The sequence below is a fragment of the Acanthochromis polyacanthus genome, chromosome 17 (genome assembly GCF_021347895.1).
Source record: "Acanthochromis polyacanthus isolate Apoly-LR-REF ecotype Palm Island chromosome 17, KAUST_Apoly_ChrSc, whole genome shotgun sequence".
Classification (NCBI taxonomy): Eukaryota; Metazoa; Chordata; class Actinopteri; family Pomacentridae; genus Acanthochromis; species Acanthochromis polyacanthus.
The window spans coordinates 8,909,114-8,934,677 of NC_067129.1; the positions used below are offsets into that span (position 1 = coordinate 8,909,114).

General features: G+C 40.2%; 3 protein-coding genes across 3 annotated transcripts; 2 read left to right on the forward strand and 1 right to left on the reverse strand.

The window, feature by feature from the left end:
• The first annotated feature begins 7,489 nt into the window (after nucleotides 1-7,489).
• Nucleotides 7,490-9,489, forward strand: LOC110959657 (beta-crystallin A1-like). Its single transcript, XM_022206601.2, has 6 exons — nucleotides 7,490-7,534; nucleotides 7,874-7,935; nucleotides 8,079-8,197; nucleotides 8,302-8,443; nucleotides 8,539-8,681; nucleotides 8,826-9,489. The coding sequence occupies exons 2-6, from the start codon at nucleotides 7,897-7,899 to the stop codon at nucleotides 8,971-8,973; spliced, it is 591 nt and encodes a 196-aa protein (XP_022062293.1). The 5' UTR covers nucleotides 7,490-7,534; nucleotides 7,874-7,896; the 3' UTR covers nucleotides 8,974-9,489.
• Nucleotides 9,490-10,146: 657 nt separating this feature from the next.
• LOC110959646 (Golgi SNAP receptor complex member 1-like) lies at nucleotides 10,147-22,236 on the forward strand. The gene is given in 10 exon segments (XM_022206588.2): nucleotides 10,147-10,233; nucleotides 11,571-11,688; nucleotides 12,329-12,404; nucleotides 12,684-12,791; nucleotides 12,925-12,937; nucleotides 12,940-13,015; nucleotides 16,335-16,409; nucleotides 21,270-21,299; nucleotides 21,457-21,539; nucleotides 21,801-22,236. Coding segments are annotated over 10 exon segments (747 nt in total). The 5' UTR covers nucleotides 10,147-10,190; the 3' UTR covers nucleotides 21,926-22,236.
• A 2-nt stretch (nucleotides 22,237-22,238) lies between these two features.
• On the reverse strand, nucleotides 22,239-24,422 carry LOC110959647 (trafficking regulator of GLUT4 1-like). The gene is made up of 3 exons (XM_022206589.2): nucleotides 23,552-24,422; nucleotides 23,244-23,370; nucleotides 22,239-23,157 (listed from the first exon to the last, which is right to left on the reverse strand). Exons 1-3 carry the CDS (start codon nucleotides 23,951-23,953, stop codon nucleotides 23,144-23,146), a joined length of 543 nt encoding a protein of 180 aa, XP_022062281.1. The 5' UTR covers nucleotides 23,954-24,422; the 3' UTR covers nucleotides 22,239-23,143.
• Nucleotides 24,423-25,564: the final 1,142 nt, after the last annotated feature.

A 25,564-nucleotide genomic window follows, 5' to 3' on the forward strand; every position in this document is an offset into this window, starting at 1 on the left:
AACTGGCTCCTTTTGTTAAAATATTTTTTTGGCCTTTTTTGATAGGCAGTCAAGAGACAGATAGGAAAGCAGGCAGAAGAGTGGGGGGAAGACATGTAGTAAAGAGCCGTGAGCTGGAATCGACCGCTGCTTACATGGGTCGCCTGCTCAACCACTTGAGCTGTCTGGGCGCTCTCAACTGGCTCCTTTTGACGTGAAGGAGCAACGGCTCTAGTCTCCCACTGAATGTCTGAGCTTCTCATCCGATCTCTAAGGCTGAGCCCAGCCACTCGAAGCTCATTTCAGCCACTTGTATCCGCGATCTTGTTCTTTCGGTCACTACCCTAAGCTCATGACTATAGTTGAGGGTTGGAAGGGGTCTATACAACGCCAGCATTACTGCTGACGCCACACCAATCTGCCTGTCCATCTCACGCTCCATTATCCCATCACTAATGAACAAGATCCCGAGATACTTTAAAGCTGCTGTCCGGAGTTTGAATCGCAGCGTCTCCCAAAACGCTGTTGGTCCCACCCTCCCTCCCTCTGATTTCGCCCCTTTATTTGTGCACGCGCGCAGTACCTGAGAGAAGTGCCCGGAGTGCTGCAGCATCTCGCCTGTTTTGCTGTTTTCCCCTCTTCTGCATTTAGAACATTTAGTAAATAATAAAGGAATTACGTTAGAATGCTGTATTGAGTCTAACTTGTCCTAATACCAAAATAACATGAATCTGCTAGGACGAACGAGTAAAGTTTCAGTATGTGATTACACTCGTGTATCCCTCTCGATGACGTTGTTTATCAAATTTAGTGCATTTACGCGTGTATATGTGTTAGATTGTTTATTTATTTCTATCTAGAGTTCAGAATTGCATGACTCCTCTGACGATGAGTATGTCCCAGACGCCCCAACATCTTCCTCCAGAGGTCGGGCATCTAAACGAAGTCGTCAGGCGGGCTATGGAGGCCCTGGTCGGGGAGCGACGCGAGCACCCCGAGCCAAAAAACGTCCTGCAGTCTCTTGGCCTGACAAGCCGTGGGATTGGTAACTTTTCTGGAAGTTGCTGATCCCTGATGCTCTCTCCTCCACAAGCAAAACAAATGTGCGCGCGGTTGCGTAGTGCGTAGCTCGCCCACCTCTGCATGGGCTTGCTTGCTGTGCGCGTAACCGTTGATTGACAGCATGACAAAGCTGAAGCTCGAACTTGATTGGTCGGCAGCAACCGGCGCTTTTTGGAATAACATGGGGGTCTATGAGAGGAAGGCGGAGCTCAGGAATAAATTTTCATATCGCGTTATACAAACTTTATATTATAGTATCGGAATAGACTAACACATTTAAGCTTTGTTAAAAAATGATACATAGATTGAAAACAAACGGAAACTCCGGACAGCAGCTTTAACTTCTTCGCTTGGGGAAGACCTCCCCTCCAACCTGGAGGAAGCAATCCACCAGGCCATGGCCTCGGACTTGAAGGTAGTTTTTCACATCCCTGCCTCTTCACATTCGACTGCAAACCACTCCAGTGTGTGCTGAAGTTCACGATCTGAGGAAGCCAACGGAACCACATCATCTGCAAAAAGCAAAGATGCAATCCTGAGGTCTCCAACTGGGACACCCTCCTCACTCCGGCTGCGCCTTGAGATCCCGTCCATGAAGACCACGAACAGGATCAGCGACAAAGGGCCACTTGAGTAGCCATAAAATCAATTAAAATAACCTAAATTAGAGCATTTCACTTTTAGAAACAAGCAAATCAACTAAAACAAGAGCAGCGAGAAGTAAAGTCTAATCAAATTCAAAGCTCTAAGCATAAAAATAAATCAAGTTTTATATAGTTCTGCAGGTTTTTCCAGGTTGCACTGAATAAAACTGGATTTTTCATGCTCAGTAAAAACAGCTTGCAGTGTAATCCAATCTGTGCTAGTAGTGTAAGAGTGCAGATTATCAGACAGCAATGAACTAATACAAGACAGTAACAATCAGTGAGAGCTCCATGAATTAATAAAAGATATTGTCTATAAAGCCTCACAGAGAGGAAGGGCAGCCCAGTCTGAGCATACAGCACCCAATTATAGGTATTAAATATCACCAGTAATAAATCTAAATGGAGGCAGATAAACTGTCCCCAATCAAAGGTAGCCATGGTCCAGCACTGACAGCAAAGTGACCCCAATAAGTGTTTCCTTTTCTACAGCGCAGAGCAAAAACAAACAAACAAACAAACAAAGCATAATTTATTCCTGTAAGCCAAGCTATTTTTGTGTTTGTTTAATCACCAGTTTGGATACATGACATTTAGAAATCAACTTTTGTTCTGTCAACATTCCCAGACATTTGCGCTCTGTCTCTGTTTTGATATTTGTGACATCTGTAGTGGAAATGACCAGATTGTCAAAAGCAATATCTTGGGCTCTAGCAAACATAATTAATTTAGATTTTTATGCCTTCAGAAACTAATTTATGCTTGCTCAGTGAAGCAGTGCTGAAGGGATTTAACACAGAATGAACTGTATCTAAACTATGGTACAAAACTGTGTCATCAGCATAAAGACGTACATTACAATAAGATACAGAGAAGACAATGTCATCTATATAAAGTCTGAACATCTAGCTCCAAGACTGAACCTTGTAGCACCTTTTGCACCTTTTGCAATTACAGATTGACCATTTCTGATAGCCACACACTGCTGTCAGTCCACAAAGTAACTGTGAATCTCTTTTGTTTTCACGAAAACTAATACTATATTTTTTCAAAAGCAAGACATAATCGACTTTATCACTTGGCTTTAAAAGAGGAAATAAAAAGAGCTGTACAGTGTTTCCTTCTGTCCAGAGCTGTACTGTTATCATTTCAAACAAGAGAGGCAGTGAAAAAGTGCTGAGCTTTTCTCTAAAAACGAAGTGATGTACTCTTAAAGACGAGTTTGCCGCAACAAACGATTTAAGTCAATTATATGCTGAGGATTCTAGGATCTTTGCAAGGCATGATCATTTCAAGATCGCACTGTAATAGTTGAGGTCGGATGTTCCCCTGTTGGCTTTTTGGATGCTAATTTTACTTACAAAACTATATTTGTTTGTAAAATGAATAGTGTTCGCCTTAGATTACTACAACAGCATTCAAATTACCCAGTAGGCTGATTCCACAACAACGGAGATTAGAGAAAAATAACACTAACTCTTTGTTCTGACCACATTAAGCTCAGTTTTTTGTTATCCTTTGGTGAAGCCTGACATCTATGGGTTGGACACTACTGTACTATAAAGTTACAGGTAGGGTTTTACTTTTATAGGTAGGCTTTTTTAAAATATATTTTGCTAACAATATGTCTGTACTTAAGTAGGATTTTGAGAGAGAACTGTTACTTGGACTATTTTTTGTTTTTTATTAGGAGACCAGTTATGTTTTTGTGTGATACAAGCTGTGCCCATGTTAAATGTGGAAACAGATCTCATCCTTCCAGTCCAGGTGAAAGCTATTTGGAAAGCGTTATTGAGATGAACTCACTGGTTCGTTGCTCATTGTCCTTCTGCATAAACTACATGAAGCAGAGAGATGAATTGATCTGTCACTGAGTAAGCTGATCTGAATCAACTGCACTTAGAAACAAAAAGAAGAACAAGTGCAGAGTTGGAACCCGGTCTTGCATGTTTTTAAGTAATGTGACTTTTCTTGGGCAACTTTTTTTGATCAGAATCTAATTGTATAGAATTGTGAAGGAATGGACCTGGAGGGTGCAATAAACTTTGAGGAACTCACTTTACTGGAGGATGTCCAGGGAACTGGGGTGTCCTGTACACCATAATTTCTACTCCCATAAACTAGAGTAGAAATTCTCTAAGTGGGTCGGATTTCTTGTTATGTAGACATATCGACTGTGACTGGACAAAGTCTTTGCACTTTTGTTCTTCTCTTTTGATTAAATCCCTCTCTGTTTCTGGAGCCAGTTGAATAAAGACTGCAGTGTTCCTGGGCCTTTGAGTGCATTCCTTAATTCCAGCTGTCATTCTTTGTTTGATAAATGGTTCTTATAAAGAAAGCAAGCTGTTGTACAGACCTGCTTTCAGGGTTGGCGTGGTGTTTTTTTTTTATACACTGTCACTCTTAGGACTCCAGCTATACTGTTCCCATTTGAAAAGGTTGCACATTTTAAACTTTAAGTCCATTTTGCTATTACCTTGGTACTGTTAAACAGGTAAAAGTGAACTCCAATTTATTTGTGGGCCTCATAATAGTTTTATTTCTGTTTATATTTACATAAATTGTCTGAATACCACTTCATCCGTTTAATTGGACGTCTGAAGTTCAACTAAAAACGTATGAAAGTTTATAAATCTGAGTCACAGTTTTATCCATCACATGCACATTATTTTGATAAATTCAGCTCTAATTAGCAGCAATCTGTGCAAAGTTTACATCTACAGCTGTTAGCTGCACTATCATTAGAACAACAAGAAAAAAATCACATATTTGCATTCAGTAATCATAAACAGACATCTACAGATCATTATATCCCAGCTGGAGAAGCCGAGGAAGGAGAGAGCAAAAATGAAAACAACTCTGCGAGGTGTTAATCCTATTTCTGTCTCTCTTTCACTCTCTGCTGATTCATATAAAGTCTCTGCGTGACTCACTGGAGATCTCAGTCGCACATGACGATCCGTCGCAGCTCTGCGGTGACACTGTGTGATGATAACGGTGCCAAACCAAGTGCGAATGCAGTTCACAGCAGCCACAACAAGAAATATGCCAGTTAAGACAGAAGCCTGTGTGAATATTCAGAGAGTACAAAGATTTCAGAACCGCGAGCAGCAACTCTGGGAGAACTTTTTCTGCTCCATCACACATGGCTCCTTGACATGACTGATGCGATTCCCTAAATTAATAATAATGATACCTGGAAAAAGCTGAGTTTGTGTGGTAATGTTGCACCCTAGAGGTGGTGTGCATTTACTGCAAAGCACGTTTCAAATGCTGAGTTTAATGTGTTTTTTTCTTGGTTCCTGAGGAAGAATTAAGAATGAATTTTGTTACTATACGGGTGTTTTTTTGATGCCTCCTGACCTGACAAGAAGTGATTTTGGCAGCTGGTTTAATTTCGTGGTGTCATTACAGGTTCAACCTGAGAAGAATAAACTTTTTTCCAACCAAAGATATTCAGAATTTGAATCTCACAAAAGTCCTGCTTGGAAAAGTGTGTTTAAAGGACAGCCTTTTCTAAAATGATTTGCACGTTTTAGGTTTATTCTATGTATTAAATATGCTATTTGTGTGTGTTAAGTGTGTGTCTGTGGGGGTCGCTATAAGAGCTGCAGGTTATTTGTCTGCAGGTGGGTTTAGAGGCTGTTAAACATATGCAAAGGAAAGGAGGAGGTTTTGTAGCGCTGATGTGTGGGACATCTGTATGTCCACACCGAGGGTCGGCTATATGGTCACTGTGGGCTCTTCACATCGGCCTGCTGAGTTTGCTCGTCTCTTTGTCACGTCTGAGCTGCTGTTGCTACCATCAGCAGAAACACACACACACACACACACACACACACACACACACACACATATACGCACACATACCGACATATATGCCTGTCCTGTCTCACATTCACACCTCAATAAATCCACTTTGATTAGAAGCGTGCTCACAAAATAGTCTGTTATTTGCAATACGTGCTCATGTATCACTTTCTCTTGTTCTTGCTCAGTACTGGACTTAATCAGGAAATTAGATGGACATGCACATGAACACACACACACAGACAGAGAGTCTGGACAATGTGCTGACCTCAGTAAGCCATCCCTAAATGTTTATTGTTCAGTGCTGCAAGAGGAGAGAGGAGTGTGAATGCTCAGTTATGTACCCACCAGCTGCTCACGCTGTTATTATAGTCCCTGATTTAATCACACAATGACAGCAAATACTGTACACAACACCTTGAATATCAGATGATTGGAATAAATGACACAAAGAGTATAAAATTATCTGAAAAGGCAGAAGTTTGTGTTTAAAAACTGAGAAGAATGAGACAGCCTGGTGCAGATCAATCAAAACTATAAAAAGCAATGCACAGGTCAATGGACTCAGTGTCTGTTCATGCTATTAGCACCATTTTATCCCTGTGTAATGATGCTCTACTGCGCACTGCTGTCTAAAACTGAAGCTGCCAATTACAGCTCACTAGTCGATGCCAAAGTGCTGCCAGACCTGCCAATGAGGCCTTTCAGCTGGTGCCACCGCCCCTGCTAACCTTTATTGTTGATTTATTCAGTTGTGCAGATTTCCAAAAATAGCAACAGGTACTTTCATTCACAACTAGCATATAAACCACGTAGTAAAAACAGGACAAATGCATGACAGAGGAGGCTGGATGATGGAATACAGCCATTTGAATTTCCGATTAACTGATTGCAAAGTATTTTATGATCAATTAAATTAATCCCACCATGACCATCATCTTCTTATTTGAACTCAACGTTCATGTGATCTATCTAGTTGGTCCATTTGTCATTAAACTGGATAAATTAGGTTAATGTCGAACTAGCATTTTCGAATTATTCAGCACAGATTCTAGACAGAGCCTTGAAATTAGTATGTTGCACATAATGAGGATTGCAGTGATGAAGTTGTTCAATGTTAAAAACAATACCTTTAAAAATAACTTAATTTAAATAGCACCTTTTAGTCAAAAAAGGAATATTCAGGGAGATCATATTACAACTAAACAAAAACATTACAAACATGCAAAATACAGAATCTATAAAATCAATAATATGACTCAAAAAATGTAGCAGGACATGAAAATAGACGATATCACATAAAAGAAGTGATATGAATAAATTAAAGCTGTGTCTTGTCACAGACCTTAAAAATACGGGGGAAATTGCATAATTTAATAAAATTTTTGCAGCCTGTTCAGTGACACCACCTCTTGTATCTATGTTAATAAATGTGCTTGGTTGAATCCATGAAATATAATAATTCAAGACTGACTGACTAGGGATTTATTAATAAAGGTTGTGGTCATTTGCCTAAAATTCGCTTTTGAAATATAAAAATGAGAATACTTTCAATGTTTTCTCATTAATAAATCACAATACCATCTAAAACATGACGTGAGAATAGGTTCTTACTGAAAAATACAATCCCACATCAATCCTACAATCAGTTCTTGCAGCTTTTATTTAAAAATCAATGGAAACAGCAACATTAGGTGTTTTCTCACTGAGCTGCATTTCATCTGTTTGTTAATTGATCCACATACTGCTGTGGAAAGCTGCCCTGTTTTCTCCTCTTAACGTATAGATTCACCACAGATGCGTACGTAACACACTATAGCCGTGTGTCCTCTTTGTGTTTGCATGAATCACTGTGTCAGTGTGTTAACCCCTCTGTGGCTCGCACAACAAGACAATGGAGTCCAAAGCAAAGTGCTGACATGAGGCCAGGCGTTCCTGCCCCCGGCCCCCCGATACCCCTGGGTGTATATATACCCCCACACACACTGTGTCTGCAGACGGTTCAGCGGAACCCTACGACACACAGCTCACCAGTTTGGGTAGGTCCAGCTATTAGTTAACAATACAGAACAATTTCCCAATGTGCTGGGCCTCTAATGCAACATAACTAACAACAAGGAGTCTGAACAGACTGGAGGGAATCCAGATTTACTGCAAATGAGGGAGACATTTTGAAAAGGGGGGGGGATGAAAAAGGAAGCAGAAAGTTAAAAGCTTGCACTGTAGTTTCTTGGAACAGAGCAAACAGTGAGATAGAAAGCTAATGCCACTTAGAGTAGCAGCCAGAATGACATACAGATGAATATTTAGATTGAAAGACGGTGGTTCTATTGCACTGCTTTGTTTCTCAGTTTTGACTGTCTGTATGTTCACCACAGGTACTGCTGAAGTTGACGACAACATGGCTCTGACAACCCCCATGCCCATGGGCCCCTGGAAGGTGAGCACTTGTTTCATACTACATCTCTCACGACCACCAGGACCAAAAGAAGCTTCATTTCCTGATTACACACAGTGGTCTTACATATTTTGTATTTAAATACTAAGCTGTATTTCTTTCCTGTTGTCTTTTGTGCTTCTCAGATCACCGTGTACGATCAGGAGCACTTCCAGGGCAGGCGTATGGAGTTCACCGCCTCCTGCCAGAACATCATGGAGTGTGGGATGGAGAACATCCGCTCCCTGAAGGTCGAGTGCGGCGCGTACGTATCCAGACAGCTTTTGTTCACTCCTGAGCTGATTTAACAGCGATAATGGAGATTAAGGACTGTGCTAACTACACATCTCCTTGTCTTCTCACCTGCAGCTGGGTGGGCTATGAGCACTCCAGCTTCTGCGGCCAGCAGTTTGTCCTGGAGAAGGGAGACTACCCTCGTTTTGAGGCCTACAGCGGGAGCAACTCCTACCGCATCGAGAGAATGATCTCCTTCAGGCCCATCTGCTGTGCTGTAGGTTTAACACAAGTCACTCTAAAAGCCCGGAGCTGATTTTAGCTTCATCTAAAGTGCTGCTAAACCTCCTTTCTTTCTCCTCTTTTGCGCAGAGCCACAAGGAGTCCCGCATGACCATCTTTGAGATGGAGAACATGATGGGCCGTCAGTTTGAGCTGTGTGATGACTACCCCTCTCTGCAGGCCATGGGCTGGATGAACAACGAGGTTGGATCTATGCACATTCAGAGTGGAGCGTAAGTGCACGTTTGATATAATCTGAAGTTTTACACACCTGAACAACACATACTGGCTGGAAATCGGCTCTCTGAACTCACTCCCAGTAACACTTTTAGCTGTGTTTAGCTCAGTAATTAGCATGTTCTTGTGTGTCCCTGCAGCTTTGTGTGCTACCAGTTCCCTGGCTACCGTGGCCACCAGTACATCATGGAGTGCGACTGTCATGGAGGAGAGTTCAAGTGTTACCGTGAGTTCGGCTCCCACGCCCAGACTCCCCAGATTCAGTCCATCAGGAGGATCCAGCACTGAGAGGGGAGCGCCTCCTTCACACCTCCTTATCTCCTCCTCCTCTCCCTCCTCCTGTACTTCCATCCCTCCTTCTCCTCCTCCTCTTCTCCCACAACCTCCAGCTCTCCAGCCCCACGGTCCGGCTAATCAAAGTAGGATCCGGGACTGGACTTCAGGTGCTCACTGGTGTCAGTTGGTCACGGCACTTTTGTTTTTTTCAAAGGAAACATCACAAAAGAAAGGAAAAATGTGAGAAAGACAGAAAATAGGAATGACAGAATTGAGGAAAAAGTTGAATCAATGTGAAAGAGAGAGGCCTCGTCTGCTGAAGTTGGCTGCAGAACGGTGAAACCACCTCAAAGTTTTTGCTCCTTTTCCATCTCCATCCACCGCTGATGGCATCATCATCATCATCATCATCATCATCGTCACTGTTTTTTACATCAACACAACATCCAGTCTTGCTGTTCCTGTGATATCCATGACTGCCAATGTTCAAGACGATGAATAAAGAGAATGAGCAAAAAGACAGAAAGACTCCCAGTATTGACCTGTACTTTAATCACATCTGTGTTGTTTGTCTGTGCTGACACTCACACACCACTGGAGAGCAGCAAACACCTCATAAAATAACAATCAACCTGCAAAATATGAACTTATAGTGAATCCACTGGTAAAAAAAAGATACGAACAAGATTTACATCTTAGAGTCCCCAAACTCCTGTCTAAATCCTCAGAACTTCATTTGAATTAGTGGACATCTCAAAGTTTCCAAAGATAGCAAAAATGTCACTCCTTTTGAGGAAATGTGTATAAACTGTTGCAGAAGATATTTATTTATGTTTGTTATTTTTGTAGGGACAGGGTTAATATCAGCTAGTTTGTTTACAGTTGGCCTATAATAACAGCTTTGACCTTTGATATCTGAAGAAGGTTTTGCTGATAATCACGTTGTACTTTAACTTGAGTGAATATGCAAGGTGTGTACACAATTCTACTTGTTGTGCACACACGCTTTATTGTGAAAATACATTAGGGGAGACATTTTACAACCACCAATTGATATATTCCAGCCGCAATGAGCCAGTAAAATCTCTGCTATTTGTTTAACATTTTAACCCATTTAACAATGAGAAACGTGAGGTTATTATAAGGTGCAGGTGCCGTCAGTCACCACTAGAAGTCGCTGTGGGACCAAGAATTGCGACAGTTGTTTCTTCTTGACGGCTGGTGATGACATGTCAACAACAAACATGGCAACCGGCAGCAACTACTGGGAAGGTAAATAATGTTACAGTCTCTAATTTATACCACTGACAGCATCTACATCTTTAGTGTTCTTCTGCCGTCTAGTTTAACCACAATCAACACGTTTCTTAACACGCACCGTTAATAAATAATAAAACTGCGAAGGAGATGCGCTTAGCTCATTTAAGCTAACCTGTTAGCTTCTTAGCCGCTAACGTCGAAGTAGAAAAGTTGTAGTTTGATGTTAAAATGCTTTATGTTCGCCTTCCAGCTAGCTAAAATGCCACCAAAGTACATGTAACTTGTCTGTTTTATGCTTGCCTTGTGTTTAAGGTACAGTGTGGAAAATACAACTACCAGTAATCAACAGCAGTGAAAGTTTCATTCAACAAATGTCTGGCAACATAAACAAATAAAGTTTATATCTACACGTTTTCTGTTGCGGCCTGACTGTTACTAACTATGATTACTCAAAGGTTGATTTTATGTTGTAATTACTGTCAAGCTGTTTTAATTTCATTTCATTTGGTTTAAGTGAAAAAGTCTCATTTTCTCTTCTGCTGTGCAAACTTAAGAGAGATACCCTAAAATATTGTGGTGTAGATGATCATAACGTCCACTTTGTCTGTGAATTATGGACTTTGTTGTAAACAGTGATAGCCGTTGTGAAAGCGTTTTTTACTCTGTTATATAGAAAACTGTGAAGTAATTGGTCGCTCCTTGTTCGTATGAATTTAGGTTGTCTTAGAAAGTGAATGTAAACTCCCATGAAGCAGCTGTAAAAATCCTATTCCTTCTATGACAACATCTCTTGTCATTAGTAATTATTCTTTGTTTTTTCTCTCTTAATCGATCAGTCATTTGGTCTAGAAAATGTCAGAAATAGTTGAAATATGGCGATCAGCGTTCCCCAAAGCTCAAGATTATAAATGTCTTGTTCATGATCCAAAAATATTCAGTTTACTAACCTAACATAGAGTATTAATAAATGTGATGTTGCAGCTCTAATCCATTTCACCAGATAGTCCTGATACCTTGTGAATCAATTCATAAATTTTGTAACGTCTAAAATGATCAAATATTTAACATGACCACTCAAGTCTACTCTGCTACAGCAATGTGACTTTAATGCTATAATTTCATGTCTTGGTTAATATTTTATTTGCTATCTTAAAAAACATGCAATACTTATGTTTCACGCTCAATGCCATTTCCATTCAAATGCTGTCGCTACCAGTGTGAAGCCACACCAGTGCCAAATTCCTTATATCTAGTCTACGTCTTATTGCCTAATTTTCATTTTTATGGCCAGACATGGAATGTCTGTATCTTGAAGTGTTTGTCCTGAATGTCTCTGTTTGTACACTCAGATTTGCGTAAACAGGCGAGACAGCTGGAGAACGAGCTGGATCTGAAGCTGGTCTCCTTCAGTAAACTCTGCACCAGCTACAGCAGCAGCAGTCATGACCAGCGGACAAGAGACAGCAGGTCAGCAGCACAGTCCCTTCATTTTAACAATGAGAATGTACTATTGGCTCAAATTAAATGTTAGAAATGTTTTTGTGCTTTCAGAAGCCATGAAAGAGATCTTTGTTGACTACCAAGAACATTTAATATTTTTTATTTCTACAAAACAAGTGATATTGCACAACATTTGAGTAGTATATTTAATATTTTTAACCAACTATAGTTTGGGGTTAGCAACTGGGCAATGAAAAACACCAACCACTCTGACACAATATCTTTATCCTGTTTTAACTTAGAAAATTGTTCAACATAGTAAATTTCTTTATTATCCCCCACCACCACGAAGTGGAAAGGGGGATATAGGTTTGGCCGCCATCCGTCTGTCCGTCCGAGATGAAGGGGACAGCTTTTCTCGGAAACTATTACAGCTAGGATTACGAAATTTAGTGTGTAGCTTCACACCATGGACACCTTGATCAAGTTTGAAAATGAGACCGGTGCGATAATATTTAACAGAGTTATGGCCCTTTATCACTATTTTGGATATAGACTCAGACATCACATGTGGCGGGGGATATTGATGACCATGTCATCTTGTTTACTATGTTGCACTACTCTGTGAACTAAAGCTAAGTGCTTTTCTCTTTCCTTCCTAAACCAGGTCTGATTCTCTTGGTTCCTCTCAAGACAACATGCTCATAGCCATGACCACTGAGCTGGAGCAGCTCTTGGCCAGTGTAAGTTAAATATCACTCATAATTCATCACAGTTTAAGGGTTTTTATGGTTCCTTTCAGTAGCAGCTGATTGTGTTACCTGGATTTTTATATTTTGGTAGAAGTGCTGTTTATGTTACAGTTGTACATACTGTAAAAATGGCTGTGTATGCTCATTATAATACGTTTATCTTTATTTTCAGATCTCTTTTACTGTTTACCCATAAGATCACTTTAACTGTCTAAAAATCAGTGTTTCTGTGGTTACATGATGCTAATTTTATCCTTTTTCTTTTGGCAGCTAACAGCAGTCAATGACAAAATGGCAGAATATACAAACACCCCTGGAGCTTCTTCGCATAATGCTGCATTGATGCACACCTTACAGAGACACAGAGACATTTTACAGGTACACAAAAATAACTTTATTTTATTACTTTTTTTCTCTGAAGAGTATTTCAGCTCCGCAAGTGAATCAGTTAGTAAGTTCGTATTTTCCATATGTTACAGTCTTGTGAATTGATGTTCTGTTTGTCCCGTAGGACTACACTCACGAGTCCACAAAACCAAAAGCAACTTCTTGAGCCTGCGAGAGCGAGAAGATCTACTGGGATCAGTTCACAGAGACATTGAGTAAGCTCCTTCAAGCATCTCTAGACAATAATGAACATTGTATATTCTCAGCAAATGCAACAGAATACCACTGGTGATGAACATTATGTAGACATACATATATACATGACCAACATATGGAACATTGTTTTGAGATTTATTTTGTGACCTTGCACACGCAACAAAACTGGGCTATATCTAATGATAATTTACATTGTCATTAAATTCGCATAGTTTTTCGTGATTGATGAAGTTATTCCTCGGTCTATTGTCAGAATATTCAAGAAATGTTAATCAAAGTTTACCAAAGTCCAATGTGTCAGGTTCATATGATTATTTAGCATCAGAGAATGCTCCTTTTTCTGTAAGAGTTCAGTTTGTGACTCATATTCAGTTCTAATCAAATCACTTGTCTTAAAGCTGCACTGATTGTTTGGTTAAAATGCAACTGAATGTGCTGCTAGTCATTATTTATTATTTTTGTAATAGCTGAATATCTTTCTACACTCTAAAATATCTGAAATAGTTTTAAAACCTGAGTACAGGTTGACAGAGCACAGATAATGAGCTCAAGTACTTGTTTTTTTCCCCCAACTAACAATCTGAAATCAAAAGATTTCAATTCATTTTAGCAGAAGACTAATAAAACTAGCAAATATTTACATTTGAAAGTTAAGCCTCAGAATATGGTGGAATTTTTGCTTACAGAAATGAATGAAACTTTTAAAGGGATTGCAGATTAATTTTCTGTTAAACAACTAATCATTTGAACTCTTTGCTCAGTGTAATGTGGGCTTGGTATTGATTTTGATACTTTTTGAAACCTGTTAAAGGAGCTGACTCTAGATCATTGCATTGATTTTTGACCTTTTCTTTTCTAAAGTGTGTCTCTTGCAGGTCCTCACACTTTATGGAAAATTCCGGTATTAATCATTGTGAACTCTAAATCTGGCATTATGCTGGCGCTTCTACTTCTCCCTCCTGAATTCCTTTCATGCTTCCGTATCATTTCTTCCATTTTTGGCTTTCCCTGCTGCCTTTCTGACTTATTTGTCCTGTCTCTTCCTTCCCCTCCTTCTCAGTGGATTTTTGCTCATGTCCTTAACCAGCAGGAGGCAGAAATGTCCAGTCTGTTTCTAAATTCCCCCACCCTTTAATGCTCTCCATCCCCTCTATCATGTTTCACCTCCTTTTATTAACCGATCTCCCCTCCATCTCTCCGTCCTCTCTCTTTCTCTTTTATCTGTATATTTCTCTCTCTCTCTCTCTCTCTCTCTCTCTCTCTGTCTGTATCCCTCTCTTTCTCTGGGGATATCTTCTCTAAGTGCCCTCCTACAGTAAATCAAACCACAAGGCTTTCATTCAGCCAAAGCTGAGTGAGAGCGGTTACATCGGCCCTGCCTGATCCAGGGTAATGCTTCATCAGGGGGAGGAGAGAGAGAGCAAGAGAGTCAGACAGAGGGGGGGAGGTGGCGTCCTGATCCGATGTTGACTGATTACAAAAAAGATGAGAGTGAATTTTAATTAACGCCACAGAGATGAGAGGTGTAGAGAAAGAGTGAGGGGAGTGGGACAACAGGACGGTTAATGGATCACGAACTGAGCTGATGATGAGTCCAAGCAGGGAGGGGATGGTGTAAATATGAGATGGAGGATGGTGCTTTGGTTTAAGCAGCTAATCACTTAAAAGCCTGCATGGAAGAAGAACATAATCAGCATCCAGGCACCAGTTAATAGAGGGAAATACCCATTTAAGACTTAAGCAAAAACTGGCGATGAACGTGTTTTTGTTTAGTGTGTTTGTGTTTTAAATTTCCCTTTGTAATGACTTTCATGGTGATCCTGCCTTTCCTTTTCTCTACCCCAAAATCATCCCATAATTGCAGTTTGTTGGAGCTTTACTGGCTAATTACAAAACTAGGGCTCATTGCTTATTACAAATATTTTAATTACTTTGGTATAAGCCTTCCATAGGTTTTACCAAATAGTGTTTGTCCTGGAATAGTTTTATATTTAGTGATAGTTGTGGGTCCTTGCTTCGGTTTGAAGTAAATGTGACAAAGTAATTTCCTGCAAGGATCAGTACAGTATTTATCTATCTAGCTATCAACCTATCGAGGGCTAGGGTCAGCTTAACAGTGATAACGATTATCCAACGACAGCCTGTACAGATAAAATAAGAGGTGCCTAAGATAGAACCATGTTGGACGCCACATTTAAATAGTAATAACTTTATTTATTTAGCACCCTTAAGAACAGCATTCACGAAGTGGTTTGACAGTTAAAACATGCAGCACAGACAATCAAGCAAGATATATGAGACAAGTCAGAGCAGTCAATTAAAATAAATAGTAAAAATGACAATAAATTAACACAGATCAAATCAATTAGCACACAAATCAAACAAGGGGATTAGGTAAATTAAAGTCCAATATTGAGGGTTATAATTAAAAGTCAAAAACTTAGAGAATCAAAGAATTGGAAAGATGACATCACAGCGAAGAACCAGGCAGCTACAATTAAAATAAAACCAGAGAGAACATCTTAAAATAAACAGGACATAATACAGAAAGGGAGCAGAGGAAGATGAACTGTTGCCTGTTCTGACTGAGATGGCTCTGTCTGTCAGGTAGGAATTAAACCGCTAACAGAGAATCCAGCTTCACACGCCAGACATCATGGTCAAGATTATCAAATTTTGAGATCAAGCAGAACGAAAATGGTAAGAAAAGCAGAATATACAGACAAGAGGATGTTGTTTTGGACCTTCAACAGAGCCGAGCTCTAAAACTAGACTGGAATTTATCCTGGATGCTGAAGGTTCTCAAATAGGCTGATACCCTAACAGCTTTTACAAGATCTCAGAGATAAATGGTAGTTTAGAGATGGGTCTGTAGTCATTAAGGTCATCTGTTAATTTTCTGTAATGAACAAACAATTGGCTGTTTGAAGCTGAAGAGAACGACTCCATTTATTGACAGACGTTACTGCTAATTCCGCAGGGCAGATGGCAGTAAAAACATCCTGAAATATGTGAAAGAGTAAAATATCTGGCTGGCAGCACATTAGAGTCATATGAGAAACATCTGTTCGCACTGAAATTATGAGCCTCTGCCTAAATAAAACCTCACTATGCTGCATACAGGGCTCATGGTCATGCCATGTCCTCCGGTGGCTGAGCGATAATCATGTGTCTGTAGTGCCTTTATTCCATTCACACCACAGGACCACTCGTCTTTATCAAATAGTGCCAAAAATGGCAAAAAAAAGCTTTTTAATTTGCTATATCCAGTTCAATTCCCCTTCAGCTCATATTTCTTTCCTCTGTTTTCTTACTCAGGTCGTACAAGAGCGGCTCAGGGGTGAATAACAGAAGAACTGAGCTCTTCCTGAAGGAGCACGAACATCTAAGAAAGTAAGAGATTTTAGCTTAGAACTACTGACTACCTTAAGAAGCACCAGAACAAAGCTGCTAGAAAACAGAATTTGTGCTCTACTGTCTGGCATTTTAGCAGTTTTGTCTGCATAGCGGTACTGGATAGTTACAGTGGCACAAGAAAGTAAATTAGAAAGCCCCAGCAGGTTTGTAGCTTGTCTTTAGCTCTCTGTTCTATTCAGTTTTTAGAAAGTCCATAATGTATTACAGAACACTACAGTTGAATCAACATAGCCCTCTAGTTTGTCGCTGTTCTCTGTATCTCAGTTGGTTCAGATGTTGGTCTGCTCTGTCTGGGGTTGGTTGTGTTGTCGTTTCTGCACATCCTACTTAGATTATATAATACATAAATATATCTTTCCCATGAGTGCAGCGTTCTGCTTAAAAAGTTGATACAAACCGCCATAGGTCGCCTTTGACGAAAACAATGAAAAGAAGCAATGCAAAAACTGTTTTGCTGCCTTGTATCAACTTTTCATTTCTTTAACATTTAGCCGTTTATAGCTCAGTTGTTTGTGATGTGTTGCTCCGAGAGAGTTACAGAGAGAAAGGAGAGCTGACTAAAATTGAGGAGAAAGATTGTCAAAGGATCCTGATTATAAAGAACTGATCCAAAACAAGCTCATGACACATTCACACACACAATAGTGTAGTAAATCCCTGACATTCCTCCTGCCTCAGCTAATGTTCATGTAGTTCTCTGAGCCAATTGAGCCCTGATTTTTTTTTTACCAACAGTATTGACATTGCCAGTATAGGACTTGGAGGCAATTTGTCCTGTTAAAATATGAGCAATATGAGACTGAAAGCAGTTGATCTCGCTCAGATACGTGCTGCAGTGTTCACTACAGATGAATCCGAAATAAACCATCCACTTTTAGCACATTACCAGCCGTATGACGAATGTAACCCGCCTGCCTCGGTGCATTTGTTCCTTCCTCCTGTGCAGCTGGAGTTTGTTCCAGACACAGGCATGCTGCTGATGTTACCCAGAGAAACATTTTCTCCAATATCACCTGTGGAGGAGTAGACATCAGAGAGCACAGAGTCACGAAACCCTCTCGGTGATCCCACGTTCCCCTGGGATGCCTTTAGCTTTCATTCTGAACTCGTGACACAAAGCAGAGCTGGAGACTGACTCATGTTAACTCGGAGATGTTGACCGGTGCTGTGAGGTGGATGTGAGGAAACACTGCTGTGCTTTGTCAAGACTGCAGGTTTGATCTTGGCTGTGATAGATGAAGACGTTACCGTTTATGGCTCATACTGGCTCAGTTCAGGACCTTATTTCTACAAAACCTAAATACAGGGAAAGGGAGTGTTTGTTTAACAGAGTTACATCAACTAATATGCAGTAGTGAAACCAAGAAATGATCTCAAACTGCTATTGTATGGACACGTGTAAAGTGTTGAAGCAATTAGCAAATTTAGCTTTTAGTTGATGAACAAAACACAACTGCTATTCAGCTGTTTTATGCTAAAATTACCAAAAAATAATAAATTCCAGCTTTTAAAGTATGGCTAGTTGTTGTTTTTCTGTGAGTCTTCAGTGATTTAATTCACTTTTATTTATGTAGTTCACAATATACATAGTGAAGTGAAGAACCTGTGATAATATATTATAGAGAGAAACCCAAATAATCAGATGATTCCCTTTGAGCGAGTACTTGGCGACAGTTGACAGAAAAAAGTCTTTAACAGATAGGAAACCTTCAGCAAAACCAGGCTCAGGGAGGACAGAGATCTGCCTTGACTGGTTGTGTTTAGGGGAGGAGAGAGAGGATAAAGGGCTGTGGACACAATTTGAAGACTTTATCTTAGACTCTGGGTGAAATTTTCACAATCTGCTGATATTTACAGACAATTTTTCAACAAAATATCTTAGACATGTAATATTCACCATTCAGATATTGAAAATTATGTTAAAAAAATCAAAATCTTGTTGCTCACACTGGTTTAGTTGGTTATAATAATGTATCTTTTGTTATGACTCATTTTATTTCACTGAATCAGTTGTCATCATTTAGAAAACATAGAAAGTAAAATTTGTTCATATGGCACCTTTCCCAGATGCAAAATCACAAAGTGCTTTACAACAATAATAAAACAAACTTAAAAACAATAATGGTAATAATTGTTGGAAGAGATGAGCAACAGCTGAAATAGAGTGCATCAGAAACAATAAATAAAATATAATAAAGCAGCTACAGGTCGACCAGAAGCCTGTCGGAATAAAACCGTTTTCATTTGCCTCATAAAAGCTCCACAGGAGTCGACCGATCTCAGCTGTAGAGGAAAAGCATCCCATAGTTTTGGTGTGAGAGCCTGGAAAGCACAGTCACTACGGCTTTTATACCTGGATGAAGGTGAACGAGTATTTTTTGTTGGCCTGACCTGAGAGCTCTATTCGGGGCGTACAGGTGAAGAAGTTTGGCAATGAACCGTTTTTATTGGACATATAGCAGCAGTATTTTAAAATGTATGTGAAAACTGATCGAGAGAACAGGACTGTGGTGATGTGGGATCCCCGGTTAGTTCCTGTTAAAAGACGAGCAGCTGCATTTTGGACTAAGTGAGAGTTTTATGGCAGCAGTGAATTGTTTCCTGTTGCTTTCTGGCTTTAATGACACATTTCACTTTTTACTGCATATTACCTGAAGGTTTACAAACTTCCGCCTAAAGGCATCCAAATACAGAAATGATGAAAGTGCCCACGCAAGTTTCTAATATTGTTTCTGCACCTCATTGCACTTTTCTTCGTATCAAATCTGAACACACTGCTTGTGTTTTCATGTAATCAAGTGTTATCTTCTTATCGTAGCTCCACCAGATGATCCGTATCGATCCATGATGACTGTTTGCATGAGATCACTTCTTCATTGGAGTTATTTGTGTAAACGTAGTGTTTGTGTGTCACCACACAGTGACCGTTAGCTCTGCTGCTAACTGTAAATACCCACAAACTAACCAGGAGTGTTTCCTTTGAATGAATTCTTCTGTAGCACACAATCTTAAATGTACTTGTGAGATTAAACACATTAAAAACACTGAATACCACTCTCCTTAATTCATGCATGTCACTCTTTTTCCAACTGAAGCTGCCATTGTTTTATATATGATAAAATGTGTAATTTTAAGTATTCACAACATTTAAATTACGCAGTACGACTGCATAATGTTGCATTTTTTTGGTTGTGGCTCATTTTTTGCTTGTTAAGAGAACTTGCAGTGAGTGTGTGGAGCAGTGTTTGGAGTCGCACATTTTTCTTGTTGGTCATTTGGCGACAATTTATTTAATTTACTCTGGCAGAAACTCTGAAGAGTGTAGCTTCCTGTCGTCATTACACAGGTGCAGATGCAGGGAAGTCATTTTTGAGGATCACATCTGGATGTATTTTCAGATTTTAGGTGATGATGAAGTGGGAACCTCAGTACACACAGTGAGCGATTTCCTGAATGTGAGATCTTGTTGGTCTTGTAGTGGATGAGGTGCCTGTAATAGGATGTATTCCCACTGTGCCTGATGTTTTACTGAATCATAAATCTTAGAGAGGAGCTTTAGGCTTAACAGACATGCGGAACTGTACCTCGAGTTGATGCTGCAAAGGAAAATGAATGTGACATTTTGAATTGCTGGAAAAGGTTAAACTAATGTATGAAACTTTAATGGGGTAAATAATGTCTCCACTTTAGTGTTTTCTTTTGGTTTATTTTAGTTCCACTCATATATGGGCATTTGGTATTTAGAGATAGTGGAAAAGGACAAGAAAGGGGAGATTATAAGAGCCAAGAAGAGCTCTTTTGTGGGGGCTAATGGTATTATTCTGTATGTGTATGCTGATATAAGAATATTTCAGATCATTTGCATAAAGATACATAAAGAAAAAAATTAAATCTCTAGGTTACATTTCCAATAGCATTGTTTCCCGTTTTGTTTTGTTTTTCTTTGTTTTTTTGTGAAATGAATAATCAACAAAGTTCAGTTTCCCTGTCTTCTTTTTTTTTTTTTAATGATTTAATGGTATTGTTATTGCATCTCTGCTGCCCAAATGACATTTTTTGAGTTTCCTTTCCTTCTAGCAGTTGTATTTCTGTTTCCATCGAGGTGCAGGACTTTAAATTGCAGTGAAAAATGAGCCCAGAGTAGGTTAAAATGTGACCGGAGCACAAAAATATATAGATATATAAAGGAAGGAAGTAAAGAAAGAAAAATAGAGACTTGCAAAAGCCAGACACTGCTTTGCCTGTGGACTCTGAAAACACAAAGACCAGCAGTGGATAGATGGTGGGAGAGGCTGACGAATAGATGGAGGAAGTATAAAGCTCGGTATTGATTTTTTTCCTCTCCAGCAGAGTCTGACAGGATGCACGCTGCTGCCCTTGTGTGCTCTGCTCAGCCCCGGACTGAACGCTTCATTTTTCTGTCCGTCGCTTATCTGGGCTGATAACGGCGGGCAGCAGAAACCTCGTCCTCAGGCTCACTTTCGTCTATCTATATTGTGTTTTTTTGCATGGACTCAAAGCAAATAAAACGTATCTTTCCATGTGTTTAGAGCAGATATACATTACACACATTAACCGACGTTAATCGACTTTCCCAAAAATCCCCCATTAAGCAGCACTTTCTCCTCTCTGAGGAACCAGAGGAAGTGCATCTCTTCTGATAATAGACTCAACAGGCTGTGTGGTTTCATCACTCAGGCTTCTCTTCTCGAATCATTTCGTGACTCATAAATATACATTTAAAATGATCCCAAAAGGCTATTTTAGGGCATGTAAATCCTCCTGTAAACTCACGCAGGTTGACTCAAGCTTACTTTTTGTCTTCTTTGTTCACAGCTCAGATAGTCTTATCGACAACGCAATAAGGTAAGCTTTATTGCTGCATTCACTCCCACTCAACACACACACACGTCATACGCAAACACAGAACATTCAGGTCTGTTCAATCAGCTTAATGTGATGCTGTGAAGACGGCTGTGTCTGTTCTGGTGCCGCTAATCCCTCGTGGTTTGTCTCCCTCCAGTATCGCCATGGCTACCAAAGAGAACATCACATTTCAGCGTGGGATGCTGAAGTCCATTCAGACCAGGGTCACAACTTTAGCCAGTATCCTTTTTATGCTTTAAATCGCTACTCTTGCGTCTTACTGTCTTTGCTTTGTGTGCTTCGTTTGGATCTGTGCAGAGCAGTGAAACAACACAACTCCATTAGCCTCCATCTGTTTTTTCTTTTCGTGGTTGCGTTAGGAGCCCGGCTGATGCGTTTTCCCTCCTGCTGCTTTCCGTCTCTTACTTACTGCATGAAAGGAAAGCCCGACTCTGATCTTAATTATTTTCCTTCACCGCACTCCCCCTCCTTTTCTCTCAGATCGTTTCCCTGCCATCAACAGTCTCATCCAGAAAATCAATTTGCGCAAGAGGCGGGACTCTTTAATTCTAGGTGGGGTGATTGGCATCTGCACCATTCTCCTGTTGCTCTACACTTTCCACTGACCCGACCTGGACATCAAACATATTCCGTGTAGCTCGGACCAAATGTTGCCAAGATCTTTTTATTCTTTCATACAGTCTTTCTTCTATTGTGATTTACTCCCACTAAACAGTTAAAAGAATCAGATTTTACTCTAAATATCACATCAAAAGGAGACTTACAGATCTCATATTGGAGAGTTTATTTATTTTCTGAATTATGATGATGTTTCCAGCTGGGAGTTTGTACATTGCTGCTTGTACTCTTTAACTATAAATGCACGAAGTAATATTCCCCTGCTGTTGACGTTTATTAAATAAAGGTGATGAGCTCACGTTCAGGTTGGTCATGCTCATTCAAGTTTATTTCAGACATGCAAGAACTATGGCACAGTAAACCAGTCATACAGTATAAATGTATAAACATGAACATCAGAGTGCCGAGATTGGTGCATACAAGGAGGGGAGCAGCCCCGTTCATATCTTGCAGTATATTGTAAACATAATGAGGTTTCAGGGATCCACACACTTCAGTGGAGCCGGAACAGGAATCAGTTTATCATGTTAGCACGCAAAGCAAGATGTCACACTATGACCACAGATGAACATACGTGTGTTCTAAACTTCTTGTAAACAGTGTATGAAAACAGCTTACACGTCTTTCCACAGCCGCTAAAAAGTCCAGTGAACAAAAAGAGAAGTCAGTCCGTACGTTGTTGCAGTTATTGACAGGAAACAGGGCAGGCAGTGGTGACTTTTGATGCCTTTTGTTTATGTCTGAACACAAAGAAATGCATTTAACTGAGTCTTCACACAATGTTAAAATGTTATTATGCGTCTTTGAGGCATCCTCTCCTCTAATGGTGCCCGAAGTTTTTTTAAATAAGTAAATGTAGGGCCATCTAATTGTCTGTGAGGCAGGTGGGAGCTTCAGTGCACCACTAATGAGCTCACTGATAGTCGGAAACTATCTGTTCATTTTCCTTCCTTGATTCCTGAGTTTTCTGGGGTTGTTGGGCATCAGTGTTGCCAGAAAAAGTGAAACGTCCTGCACCTTCTTTCCTTCTTTTTTTTAAAGTCCATAGCAAAAAAACAAAACAAAACAATAACTTGTACTTTAGAGTCTCTTCAGCTTGTTTTCAACTCAGATTTTGTGCTTTTTTTCTCTTCAAAATGACATCCGTCCTCCTCTCTCTCAAGTGCAAATTTGAGATCAGATGAAGTCAAAGGAAACTCCTTCCATCACTGCTGGAGCTCTGAGAGACACACAGAGAAGAAAAATTAAAGTAAACACCGTTACACTGACACTTGTGTGAGTTTGATTTACGCCTGCCGTCCATACCTATAGTGTACACTATGAAGACGATCACAGCCACACCCAGCAGCATCGCCAGAATGCTGAGCAGCATAGATAGACGTCCATACTTCCTCGCTCCTTGAAAATCTCCTGTGTGGAGAACAGACCTCGACTAACGGGAAAACGGTGAAAGAGAAAGGGGAAGGAGATCAACTATTAATGATTTAAATGCGCACAGACCCAAAGCACCCTTAGTGCTCCAAAACAAATCAAACTTTAAGAATAAACCCAGTTATCTGAGGCTCTGATAGTCTACATGAAGGAAGTTAAAATTGTAGATAAACAGCACTCACCACATGTGCGTACCACAGGGCGCACATGTTGAGCGGCACGGCGGGGCAGAAGCAGGACAGCACGGCGAGCCAGAGGTAACTCGGGGGTTCGGACCCGGGTGGCACCGGGGAGGGCAGCGGGCCCAGGCTGAGCCGGGACGTGGACTTGGGTGGGGTCGGCAGCTGCCCGATGGAGCCCGACTTTAGCGGTGATCTGTGTCCGTTCTGGTCAGCATCCAGGGACCGGATGCTTCCTCTGATGTTGAGGGAAAAAGAGTCGGACGGTTTGATGTTGTTCTGCCCGGTGGGCTCAGTGGTCGCGGTGCTCAGCAGCTTCTCTGTGTCCTGGAAGTCGGTGAGGTTGGAAACTTCCCTCTCGCCAAGGGCGCTTTTCCCAAAGGCAGCATCAGTGTTGATAGCCATCGCTGAAAGATAAGAATTATCTCCAAGTCGTGTTATCTGTCTGGCCGAGCCGCTTTCCTGTGGATGGAGATGCTGGAGAGTCCTCTTTCAGATGTTCTCCATTGGGGGTCATCAGATTAGATATTATACATTCAGGGAGCGTCCTTCAAGGCAAACTATTTAATTAAGCAGTCTAACTCCAAAATTTCTTATTGATGAGCGAGATGTTATTGATGTCTGAGTCCCTCTCGCGTTTAGTTGGCGGTGAGCGTCCGGACGCACGCCTTGCCTTTTACCCCCCACCCCCCTGTATTATGTAGTGAGGTATTACCGCATCCCTTACATCTCTACAGCACATCAGTGCTCCAGGCCTACTTACGCACCAGGCGAGGCGTGTGACAATGCAAAAACAACAATTAAATCTCTTTTGAAGTGAACACGCGCGGTGCGTAAAAGCTTTCCATTTACGCGCGGGGGCAGCAGCTGGATCAGCAAGCGGGACACCGCACAGGGTGTGTGAGGCAGAGAGGGAGTAGGGCAGACTCTGGACCACAAGCCTCTCAGCACATGCACGACCTGCTGACTCGGTTACTCCTGCAAAGTTGTATCCTGCCATATTAAAGCTTAAGCAGGAGCCTCGCTGTCTGTCTGAACTCTACCAGCTGCACCCTAAATATCACTTTTTTATGCTTGTTTATAAAAATGACACCTATGAACGCAACTAACAGGTTTAGTAGTATTTTGCACAAAGCTGGTTAATGCATGACTTCTTAGTCCTCCAAAAAAGTTGCTTTCAGTTCAGATTTCCATTAATCCTCCTTTTGTCTCCATTAACAGGCACCAAAAAAAATATTGTTTCCTTGTCTGAAAAAACCCAAAGCTTCAAAAAAATCCCCAGATTTCTGAAAATTTGCAAAACCTTTTTCAGGAAGAAAATTTCAATAATTCCTTAAGTTTCCCTTGAAAGTTTGATTAAAAAAAAAAAAATTTGGCAATGAAATTCTTGTAAATATTTTTGAAAAATGAGTAAAAATCTTCCAAAGAAATCCTAAAAATATCTAAAGTGATTACATATATATCAGTAAAACTTGTTATATTTTCTTTAAGAATATTCAGAAAAAAAATCTGAATTAATTTTTTTCCCTGAATGTTCTTAAAGAAACATTTTCTTTACATTTCTTTTTTTCCCACCAAAAAATGTTCAAAAATTTCCCAATAATGTTGAAAATGTGGAAATTTCCACTGTGAAAATCTGTCCCCCCCACACACACATTTTCAAACTTTAAAACACGTCAGTTTGACCTGCTTTAATACATGCTTTTATTAGATTTTTGTTTGCAAATTACAGCAAATCAAGCAGCAAAATGTTTTTACATGCAACAAAGCAAACTTTTCCTCCTTTTTCTCCCTCTCATCCCCTCATCAAATAAGTATCAGAAAAATGTGTTAAAACAATAAATAAGATGAACTTAAAGCAAACAAAACAAAAAAATAATACCTTAAACATGGTGTGCATGTCCACATGTACACAGATACACACACATATATGCACACTTTCACTTTAATTATATAAACAAATACTGACAACAGCTATAACAGTGCAGAATTTCAAAGGTGTTACTGAGGACATTA